This window comes from Hyaena hyaena, unplaced genomic scaffold (assembly GCF_003009895.1).
Source record: "Hyaena hyaena isolate Hyena2069 unplaced genomic scaffold, ASM300989v1 scaffold_83, whole genome shotgun sequence".
NCBI classification, from domain to species: domain Eukaryota; kingdom Metazoa; phylum Chordata; class Mammalia; order Carnivora; family Hyaenidae; genus Hyaena; species Hyaena hyaena.
The window spans coordinates 807,366-819,309 of record NW_024080715.1 but is presented as its reverse complement, the minus strand read 5'-3'; the positions used below and the strand labels follow the sequence as shown (position 1 = coordinate 819,309).

Below are 11,944 nucleotides of genomic sequence, written 5' to 3'. Positions count from 1 at the left end.
AGTATTCCATGGTATAGATAAACCACATCTTCTTGATCCATTCGTCCGTTGATGGACACTTAGGCTCTTTCCATGTTTTAGCTATTGTGGAGAGTGCTGCTATGAACATTGGGGTACACGTGCTCCTATGCATCAGCATTTCTGTATCCCTTGGGTAAATTCCTAGCAGTGCTATTGCTGGGTCATAGGGGAGTTCTAGTGTTAGTTTCCTGAGGAACCTCCACACTGTTTTCCAGAGGGGCTGTACCAGTTTACATTCCCACCAACAGTGTAGGAGGGTGCCCCTTTCTCCACATCCTCGTCAGCATCTAGAGTTCTCTGATTTGCTCATTTTAGCCACTCTGACGGGCGTGAGGTGGTATCTCAGTGTGGTTTTGATTTGTATTTCCCTGATGAGGAGGGATGCTGAGCATTGTTTCATGTGTCTGTTGGCCATCTGGATGTCCTCTTTGAGTTTTCCTGATGTCTTGAACTCCTTCATACTCCTAATTTTTTCCTTAAGTATATGAAGAGCCATGGGAACACTGTAAACATGCTGGACATCTAGGTGACATTTATGAAACGTGGGAATCCTAGCCTTTTTCTCCCCACCCATAAAGGAGACAAAAGGTCATGAACACAAATTAAAAATTTTCCAAACTCAGAAAGCAATTTTTTTCTATTTTCTAATTAGAGTGAATGCGTACTTGTAATATGAAAAAATGGAAACAAAAATGGGCTCCATTGAATCCATGTGTTTGCCCCTCTGTCTTTTTTGTGCTTTCTCTAAGAAAACAAATTCATATTTTTCTATATCTTGGATCTAATAAAAACAAACAGGCAAACACAACAAATCATGGAGGAAAGATGATTTGAAGGAGTCAGAGAAGCCACATCTCTGTATTTACACTCCGCCATACATTTACTCACTTCCGTCCTACTCTACAGAAAGCATCATTTACCCAGATGACTTAAAAAATGTTGGCAGGGTGTGCGAGCTGGGTGGAAAAGAGGTGCCGGGAAATTCACTGTGAAAGAAAGCAGAGCTTTGGGAAAGGAATTTCCCTGGTCAGCTGCCTTGGGGATCTGAACAAAAATGCAGAGCAACCAAGGATTGCCCACACTCAAGGCCACCACGGCAAGAACAGGGCAAACGTGCTATGATGTGACACCGTTCTCCGGTGTCCTGTCTCTCTGACTGACTCACTGAGTTCAGCAAACCATCTTTGGGAACCTACTGAACTAATACTACAGAAGCATTACATCCGGCACTGGCGCTGTGTGGATATAATGATGAATGAGATTTCACTCCTACTTTCAGGCTTGAAGAAGATACAGGAATTACCATTTGAGTACTTTTTTTTTTTTTTTTTTGGTCTCCTGTATTCACTCCATTCATATTTAATAAGCACTGATTATATATAAAACGCTGTGCTGGACCTGAAGAGGATGCATGTGTGTCTAAGGAATGGCTCCTGCCTCAGAGGGATGACTAAAAGGCTGTATTACAAAGCATTATGGGTTTGCGCTCACAAATAGTGCTATCAGTTCAGAAGAAGGCTTCAAGGCGGAGGTGGTATTTCCAGCAAATACATGGCAACAGGGAAAGGAAGGAGGGAACAGAGTAGACAAAGGCACTTAGGGATGCAAATATGGGCATGAGTGTGGTGGGGGAATTAGGAGGCAACGGAATAAATCGGACAACTTTTCTTAGAATTGCTACTTGGGTGGAGTAATTAATTATTTGCTTATTATTCATGAGGGCTCAGCTGAGAAGAAGGTTTGTAAGTCAAGGAGACAGAAAGCCAGGTAATCTGTGGCTGAGTGAGAAGAAGGTGGGAACGACCTTGTGTAGACTGAGGTGCTTGGGGCTTGTAGGCTAGACAGCGGGGGTCTGTGGGAATCCTTCTCAGGGACGGGTGCTGAGGAGCAGTGAGCAACAAGGCTGTGGGGACAGCAGAGATTGGATGGAAGGGACAAGGGAGACAACACACCCTTCCTTCTTTACAGCTGTTTTTCAGGCCGGTCTATGTGTGGTATGAGGGGATCCTTGAGACAGGTGCTCATCAGCTGTTGGAAAGGACTGGGATTAACATGGCCAGGGAACTGTTTCTTAAGTTTTGGTTGAGATTCTTAAAAGTGACGTACCCTTGGATGGGAGGGAGATTCATCCTTGACGGGAAGTGTGAGTGGTGTGTGTGCATGTATATACATGTATGTATGTATATGTGTATATGTACGTATGTATATATATACATTTGTGTGTATGTGTGTGTGTGCATGTGTGTATGTTTAGAATAATAGGAAAGGATTTAAAATGTTAGGGCTAGGTGTGTCATTGACCTACAGTATGGTTTATTTTATCTTGACTGTCACACTAAAGAAAAGTCTATTTAAGAGAATGGTTTAGCAAGATTGTCCAGAGAAATGAGGCTCTTATTTAATAGTAAAGATATGAAGTGCATTTAGCATAGTTGATAGTATAAAAGTTAGCATTCAAATGTTGTAATGATGTAGAACAGTGCCTAGCAGGTCTGGACTGTAGTAGGGAGTTTAGCTTTGTGTGTTTTATGGCTTCTCAACTTGTGACATGTCCCCATGGGGACTGTATGAGAAAACTGTTTAGATTATTCCAAATCTATGTGTTGCACAGAGCAAACAACTTAAATCACTTATCTTAAGCATGATGGATCAAGAACATCTAGTTCAAAACATGACTCCCAATGCTCTCCCCATCTTTAGCCAAAGTTGAATTTTATTTTAAATAAATATTTAAAACCTTTTTAAGCTCTTAAATTTAGATGGAACGCCCCACCCCCCCCAAAAAAAACCCCACAAATGGACTCACAAAACAGAGACTCTGTTGCCTGCTGTCCCTGGGGTTGAATGTCTATGCAGGCGACAAAAGCCAATTTATGGAAACTACTCTTTCCTTGTCATACCCCTACGAGTTAAGGGTCCTGGGTTTGTTCCTAGTCTATCTTGTGAAATAGAAGGAATGCTGTACAATGAGACCATCAGGAAAAATCACAATGAAAGGCAGAAGAAATGCTTCTATCCAAATGCTCTTCCATCTAGCAACTGGAATAAAAATCCTGAAAATAAAGCGTCATTTATGTTCTAAGGACGACTCTTTTTGTTACATACAGATCATGTGCTTCAGGCTTAAAATTCAAATTTCCTTTTCTGTAGGAAAAATAAAAAAGTAACAGTGTCCCTTCTCCCTTCTAATCTCCCCTACAACCTTGCCTGGAGGATCAACTTTCCTTTCAAAGGCTAGAGTAATTTGTTGAGGGGAGTGAGTGTGGGGAACAGCAGGGGCCTGGGATACAGCCTCAGGGACTGAGCCTTCACACACCCACTTCTTCAAAACTGAGGTGTCTGCAGGCAAGGAGCTGAGAGCACAGCATCTCTGACAAGTTCCCTGGGGCCCCCTGGTATAGGCCTGTGACTTGCATTCAGGTGGGGTCCTCTCCTACCTCGGGGACTAGACCTGGCGCCACCTCCATCCCAGGGTGGCATCCCCATTAGCTGCCCCTCCCGCCAGCTCACCTGGCCAAGAGCAGGGCCAGCCAAGTGTGTAGCTGCCTCTGGGCCCATCTTGTTAATGGCCAGACATGTTTAGGCTCCTTTGTGCTTTAGTTACCAAGGCCAGGCTGGTAAACTGAAAGCCCAGCGGATGGGCTCCTTCTCTGTCCCTTCCTGCCCCCTCACCCCCCCGCTCCAGTTTCGGATGACATCCTGTCACACCGTTGTGTGTCAGGGAAGAGGGGTCATGGTTCAATACTTTCAGAAGTTGCCTGGGAACTGAATTCTAAGAAACGACGACAAAGGTCAGAAAGTGCATTTGTACAGTTCTCTCCGTGCAAGGGGCCAATGGGAAGTCTAACACATTTGTGTACTGGCTGCCGTGGTCTGGGCCTGACACTCCGGCCCTTTGATCCTGCCCTTCCTAGATAAACCGTCTGGGGGCTTATGCTCTTTTGGCTAAATATTCAAAATAATTACAATTTTGTAGAGAAAACATAAAATACTGGTTTTCCAAGTGTGGGTTGGCTCTGATCACGAGGTTGAAGATGTGACAATTTTTTTCCCTGGAATCCCAAACTCCATTAGGGCAAGTTAAGAACATCCTTCCAAATACGTTCATGTTCCCCTCCACCTGGTCACACTTTCTGTGGCATCCCTGTTAGCACAGAGCCAGGTTGTGGAACCTGGGGTGCTGAGAGGCCTAGTGTATGCAGAGGACCCCGGGAGGCAAAGGGCTGTGACCCTGACAGAAGAGGGTAAGGAACAGATATATATTTGCGAGGGCCTTCTACCTTCCGGGTTATCTCTTTGCTCAAGTTCAGATTTGGAGACTATTAGTGTGGTAATAACCCATTTTCATAAAATGGGCCAGACTCTGCTATTTCTCTACCCAGTTAAGCTCGCTGTGCCTGCACAAATACCTTTTGTTTTCACTGAACTGGCTCTCTGTTGCTAAGGCAAAAACAGAGGAACTATACCTCCAAAATCTCCCTTCACCTAACAGTCAATTCAGTAGGTATTCAAGAGTGTTACCAAACACATATGCTTCCTGTCCGACTGTATTCACACAAATCAGCTTAGCCTCTTGGTCCCTACGTCTCTAGGGTCAGTCAAAAGAGAGAAAAAGTGCATCTGGTGCCCAGCCATGTCATCTCTGTGGGTACAACCAGGAGACTGCTCTCACACCTGGGAAGTGGGGAAGGCAGGTACCGGTTGCTAACTCCAAGTATCTATTTGCAAATTGAGTACCCAGCTTTGCACTAAAGATGGTCTTAGAACATACCAAGAATCACTAATAGTAAATAATCAAAAGCAAATTTGGTAGCTCAGGAATTGGATTTCTGTATCATTATTATTTTAAATGATTACTGTATTATCAACAATAATAGCAGCTACCCCTTGCTGAGTACATACGATGGGCCAAGCACTGTGCTGAGTGTGTTTCATGTCTTATCTAGTAAAGTCCTCACAAGAAGCCACAAGACCAGGTCTATGATCTCTGTTTTGCGAATAAGGCGGCTGAGTTGTGAACAGGGAACTTTGTTTGGCATTACTCAGTGAGGGTCAGAGCCAGGCTGAGATGTAGGTGTGTCGGCCCTGAGCCCATGTCCTTAACCACTCACTGCATCTTGCCTCCCTGTCCCTGCTGTTCTGTGGGGGTAGATGGCATCTTCCCTGGACTGATAAACACCACCACCCTGGGGTAAAGGGTCCTGTCTAACCTTACATCTTGGCTTAGGCCTTCCCTGGAGGTTGGGTGGAAAGGGGGAAATGATGAAGTGTCTGAACTGAAAAAAAGCAAAAAGGTACAACATAAGAATAACAACAAAAAGCAAAAAAAAAAAAAAAAAGCAAAAAGGTACAACATAAGAATAAACAGAAAGGGGAATGATTCTAGGCGAGGGGTCAGAAATAAACTACTTGGGTGGTGATGATACCAAGAGACCTTTGTTTCACTTTCCCTCTGTTATTTTGCAAGACAACCAATAAAAATGGAACTGAAAAGTATTACAGTTTCTTACTGAGTATAACTAGTTTAACAGGAACATAGTCTATTTTTTACATAGAAACCAAGCTGAATCTTTTTAAACATAGATCTCGTCTAAAAACCCACCACAGATAAAGTCAGATTCAAAGCCCAGCCCTGGCCAGCGTGGCTTGGCACAGTCTGGCTCTGGCTAACCTTCTGATGTCTTCAAACTTCCCTCTGTCTCAGCTTGTGCCATCCTTGCTGGCCTCCTGCTTTCCTCAAGCAGATTAGCCTCAGGGCCTTTGCACTTGCAACTTCCTCTGCCTGAACAGTTTTCCCCCTAGATATTCATGTGGCTTTTCTCACTTCACTTATGTCTCTGTTATAACACACTACACCAGCAAGGCCCACTGTGACCTCCTCATCTAAATCACCAAGCTCCCTACACCCCCCCCCCACACTCATACTTATCCACACTTTCACATACTCTCTCACATACATTTACACATTCACACACTTGTGCACATCCAAACACCCACTTTCATACATTCTTACATGCCCATTACTCACCCACTCACCCTCTTGCACACACACTTGCACACACCTCCCACACACTCATGCATATTCACACTTGCACCTATGCTTTCACACACTCACCCTCAGACACTCTCATGCACATGTATGTACTCATACACAGCATGGACACTTTTTATCCTCTTTCTGGCTTTTACTTTTCTTAATAACCTGTATTACCAGCTGACATTTATTTTTAAATTTTTTAGTGTCTGTCTTCCCGCATAGGAAATGAAGCCCACGAGTCTAGAGTCTTTACCTTTTTTTGGTAATCATTGCTATATCTCCAGTGCCTTCAATAGTATCAAACACATAGAAAAGGTTTAATTAATATTTTTGAATACATTTACACCATCAAAACAAATCACTTCCATTTCTACCACTGCATGCAATTTAGTATACTCTCATCAGAAAATCCATGGAGGGAAAAGTCAGAAAGGCATAAGGCTGCACCTTCTAATATAGAACAGCTGTATGGATCCTGGGCTCTTTAAACCGTGATGAATGCCATCTGTCCAGTGGCATGAAAAAGTCTCTAGTTCAGGTGAACGGCACTTGGTGAACTTAGGCTTCCCAGGAGAATCTGCAGAGTAAACAGAAAAGGCAAAGCATGCAATCAGGAGGGTAGTGTCTTGTCCTGATAAAACACATATTTAAAGTGGTAAAGAAGAACCACTTCTAGAAATAGTCTTTTCCTGGGTCACAGTTTCAGAGCTTGTTGCCTGACAGTTATTTCTCTGTCAGCTCCTGATTCGAGGAGCAAACAGTTTTGTCTTTATTTCACCCATTATATTTTCTTTATTTTTTAAAAACTGTTTTATTTATTTCTGAGAGAGAGAGAGAGAAACAGCGTGAGCAGGGGAGGGTCAGAGAGAGATGGAGATACAGAATCCGAAACAGGCTCCACGCTCTGAGCTAGCTGTCAGCACAGAGCCCTGACGCGGGGCTCAAACCCACGACCGTGAGATCATGACCTGAGCCGAAGTCGTACGCTTAACCGACTGAGCCACCCAGGCACCCCATTTCATACATCATTTTTAGGGCCCATTTAAGAAGCCAGAGCTAGAGATAAGGTTTATTTGGAAGGTGACCCAGGACAGGACATGAGGGCAAGGAGGGGTGGTAAGCGCAGGGTTACTACAGTAGCCAGCTAGGGCCCAGCTCCACAGTGGACCCTCTGAGAAGCTGTAGGGTGTGTCCTGGAGGCTGGGATGCTGGGCTGTTTATCCACCAACCTCCCCCATCCACTGCTTGAAGGCTACCCTGGAGGCGTTCATGCATCTGCACATGGGCTGAAGATCCTGCCTGACTTGTGAGAAGCCTGGGCGGGCACTGAAGTGTCCTGGCAACGTGCATGACAGTGACTGTCCACCATAGCTGCACGAACTGACATCAGGTGGGACAAAAGAGTGTGGTGTGGGACCACAGCATCCACTACAGGGCCTTTCCTCTTTTTATGGATTGTTTGATAAAAAGCCGCTTAGGTTTGCATTCTTTTGTAAGTTTCAGCCGGTACATGCATTAAATAGATGATGACTAAAAAATTCATGCATACTTATGTGTCAGTTCTAGTTTGGGAAGTGGTGATTGCCCCCAAGTGTTAGGATATTAGCCCAAACTCCTCTGCATCTATGAAATCTGCAGCAGACATGCCTGAGGCACAAACGATGTTTGTATATCAATTTTCATTGTTCTCTGACTTCCATGGCCATTTTGGAGATGGTCAAGTTTCTTTTTTTTTTCCTCTCCTCATATGATTCTACTTCAATTAGACTGTAAACTTAAAATATTTGTTCTCTGATCTAAAGCTCTCATCCCTGGGCAATAGGGAGGCTCTCAATTTTAAAGTATCTTTATAAACACTTTAAAACATACTTTAAAAATAAATAGCATGCAACCAAGCACATAAAATTTCCTGATTCCAAGTTCCAGGTTCATATATGGTGTTCTGAACCAAAACATGCCTCCTTTTTTTCCTTTGTCAACATCATAATGAATGGGATGTTATAAACCTTCTAAAAAAATCCATCATTCAACCATCCACTCAAACAAACACTCACTAAACATCTACTTTGTGCCAGCTTCTCTTCCAAAAGTAGAGTACGAAACAAAATTGCTAACATTCTGGTCCTTAGGGAGGACCAGGGGGCTGGAGGAGGGGAGAATCCCATGCCAAAAAAAAAAAAAAAAAAGAGCAGGGTAAGGAGATAAGGGGCTGGGAAATGGAAGCCCCATCATTCTTCCACTAATACTCATGAATCCAGCAAAGCTCAGGCTGGGGAAATGTACCCTTGTTTTTGAACACCTGCTGCCCCAAATAGTCTGGCCACAAGCAAATGAATCTTCAGGAAATCCTGAGTTGCAGACAGGTCCTTTGCCCTGAGAACACATGGTAGGAGTGGCAGAATGTCTTTCTTAGTAAAATTCCATGGTCATACTGTTGTAAGAAATATTCCTCTTCCTGTATTACCTAAGGGATTCCGAAGAATTTTGGAGCATGGGGATAGGATCTGCTTGGTACCAAGGATAGATGGTCAGCCCTCTCTAGGTGGTCAGCATTTCTGAACTTCCCTGAGAGCACTGAAGTGTAGGAGCCTGTGTGATCTGCTACAAATGAATATTGTGAAAAAGATGTGTGTTTTGTTAGGTAAGCACCTACTATACGGTAGAGTATCTGGGAAAGCTCCTTTTTCTATTAGTTGAAGCACTGAAAAGGGTATTTTCCTATCCTTCCAGAAAATATGTAATTAATAAAACAGATTTAAGCCAGCACTATTTTTAATGACTGCAGGTGTGAGGAGAGTATAGCATATTCTGACTACTCCTCTGCATAGAAGGTAAGAAGAGATGTGCTGGGTTGCAAAGTGAGAGATCTGTGTTTTAGTCCTGACTATAGTACTAATTTTTTTAATGCTTGTTTATTTTTGAGACAGAGAGAGACAGGGGATGGGCAGAGGGAGAGGGAGACACAGAATCTGAAACAGAGTCCAGGCTCTGAGCTGTCAGCACGGATCCCAACATGGGGCTCAAACCCACGAACTGTGAGATCATGACCTGAGCTGAAGTTGGACGCTTAACCAACTGAGCCACCCAGGCGCCCCTCCTGGCTGATACTATTTAGCCCTATTCTTCCCAAGATGTTTGGGCCTCCAGCTCCTCAATAGAGAGGATGGAAGAGCTGAGATCCAAGGTACTTCACAACTTCATTTTTACAATTAAATGACATATACCACCACTAATAATAATGTACACAACCAAAACTTATAGTTTTGGCATTTGAAACAACCAGAGAACACTAAAAGCGAACACCACTCAGGTTCTTGTATTCCCTGTGCAATAAACCTTCCACATCATGGCAACAGTAGTATATCCAACTCAAAAACTTGAAACAGAAAGGAAAAAAATGCAAAACTTTGCTGGCTGGGGAGAAAAAAAACTTAAAAAAATTAATTTGAAACACATTTTTCTTACTTAAACATAGTACTCTTATTTATTGTGTTTCTTTTTAACTCCAGATATATAGAATGTCCTATATTATCTTCTCATTATAAATAAGAAATAGGAAAAATCTGGTTGTGGTGCTAATGTGATGAAGCGTGTGCTTACACAGGCACTTGGATACAGACCTAGTGCAGCAAAGCTATTTTTAACTTGAATTTTTTGGGTGTGTATTTTTTGCTGTCCATCTCCTTTCCCTACCTTCTTCCTTTCTTTTCCTCCTTCCTTCCTTCCTTCCTTCCTTCCTTCCTTCTTTCCTTCCTTCCTTCCTTCCTTCCTCCTCTCCTTCTCTCTCTCTTTCTTTCTTTCATGTCTGGGTATGTGCTGTTAAGTGCTATAGAGAACAAATTCTCAATGGTCCCAATGATCCCTGCTTTCTGTCATTTACAAGCTTATGTATTTCATCTCCCTGAATAATTTGCTAATCTAATCTACAGAATATGGCAGCATCGAGGGGATGTCATATCTGTGATTAGGCTATAAGAACTGTGACCTCCATCTCAGCAGACTTTCATTCTTCTTGGTTTTGATGAAACAAGTTGCCATGTTGGTGAGAACCACATGAAAAAGGACTGCGAGTGGCCTCTAGACAATAACTAGCAAGAAAATGAGGCCCTTAGTCTAACAACCCTTGAAAAACTGAATCCTGCCAGCAAGCACAGAAGCAAGAATGGAAGCTGAGCCTTCCCCAGTCTGGCCTTCAGATGAGACCACAGCCTTGGCTGGCATTATGACTGTAGCCTTATGAGAGACTGAGTAGCAGAGGTTTCAACTGATTGGTTAATTTGGAGGAAGGGTAGGGAATAATATTAGCTGAATGCTGTTTATACAGCATAAATAAATCCAATATATTATAATTTGAAAGTGTTGTTCAACAATGGCATAAGTCACTTTTCATAGCAAATGGAATGTCTCATGGTGTGTGTGGGAAAGCTCATAACGTCTCTGTTGGAGGCAAGGAGAACTGTAGTGTAGTTGGCTGCTAAGCTCCTTCTCTGTCACTTCGATTCTACTGTGGCTGAAGATAGCTGGCATTTCTAATGTTCTGCTTCTTAGTGTCATGCTGAGGCTTTGCAAGTCTGAGAGGTACTGGCCTAAACTTAAAATGAGCACCTCTCTGCTTGTGCCTGAAAATCCTAGAAGAAGATTGCTTTTTTAAAAAAAGTTTATTTATTTATATTGATAGAGAGTGAGAAAGTGCACATGCATGTGTGCAGGGCAGGAGCAGAGAGAGAGACAGAGGGGAGAGAGAGAATCCCAAACAGGCTCTGCACTGTCAGCATGGAACTGGAGTGAGGCTCGAACTCATGCACTGTGAGATCATGACCTGAGTGGAAATCAAGAGTCGGATGCTTAACTGATTGATCCACCCAAGACCCCCAGAAGCTTGTTTTACATCTCACTATAAAGACAACAAATGGCTATTTATACATTCTCAGGTCCTCTCTGATGAGCCACAAACAGTAATTTTGAACTAGTAATAATTCTTGCTCTTTCATGTTTTTTAAAAAAGCCTAAACCTAGAGACAGTGTAGTTCAATATCCATTTATGGTATCTCTGTAAAGAATACTGCACTTGACAAGACAGTCTACCTTTGGCCCTTACTAGATGACTTGAGTGTTCTAACTCAAGTGGTCCCACAATTTGAAGAAATGTTAGTATTAATACTGATCAGCACTCAAAATCTTGGCAATAGATTTGGTATTCATTTTTATTTTCTCTTTGGAGCCTTCATTTTGAAAATGTGGATTTTGACTTTCAACTCCATGTTTATTTTGGTTATAATTACCACGTTACATACATCATTTTCCATCTTATGTCATGTTGAATACTTTATATATATTGTCTCCTTTATTACTAACAATAATTCCAGAAGGTGGGCATTGTGTCCACTTAGAAATTGGTGAAAAACTGGAGTTTAGAGAAGTGAGTTGCACATGTTTATCCTGTGGTAGGAAGCAGAGGTGAGATTAAAATATAGGTGTGTGTGTGTGTGTGTGTGTGTGTGATTTTAGTCCTAAAGTCAGCACTAGCAAAAAATAGTAGCTTTCTTTGTTAGACAATTTTCTCTGGCTTCTCAAAAAATTCCCAGAAGGGAAAAATGACAAGCTCAGATGTGCTCTTAATTCAGTTCTCAGAAATCAGTAACCTGGCAAGCCCTATGAGCAGCATTTCCTAATTGTAATTGCACATTGGAATCAACAGGGAAGCCTTAACAAATACTGATGCCTTGGCCTACTCCCAGAGAACTGAGTCAATTTGTCTGGGGTGCAGCCTGGTTATCACAATTTTAAAAAGTCCTCCATGTGTTTGCAGTGTGTGGCACAGGCGGAAGCCATGGAGAGAAATCAAGTTATAAGTAAGCACTGAAAAGTTGGCTTTCTAAATTATTA

The 11,944-nt window shown here is 42.6% G+C and overlaps 1 protein-coding gene across 1 annotated transcript in view; it reads right to left on the bottom strand.

Moving 5' to 3' along the window:
- GHR (growth hormone receptor) overlaps window positions 1–11,944 on the bottom strand; it is a 149,353-nt gene that overhangs the window by 26,808 nt on the left and 110,601 nt on the right. Inside the window, exon 3 of the mRNA XM_039234142.1 lies at window positions 6,506–6,635. Coding sequence (XP_039090073.1) covers window positions 6,506–6,635 — 130 coding nt within the window. The remainder of the gene's footprint in view (window positions 1–6,505; window positions 6,636–11,944) is intronic.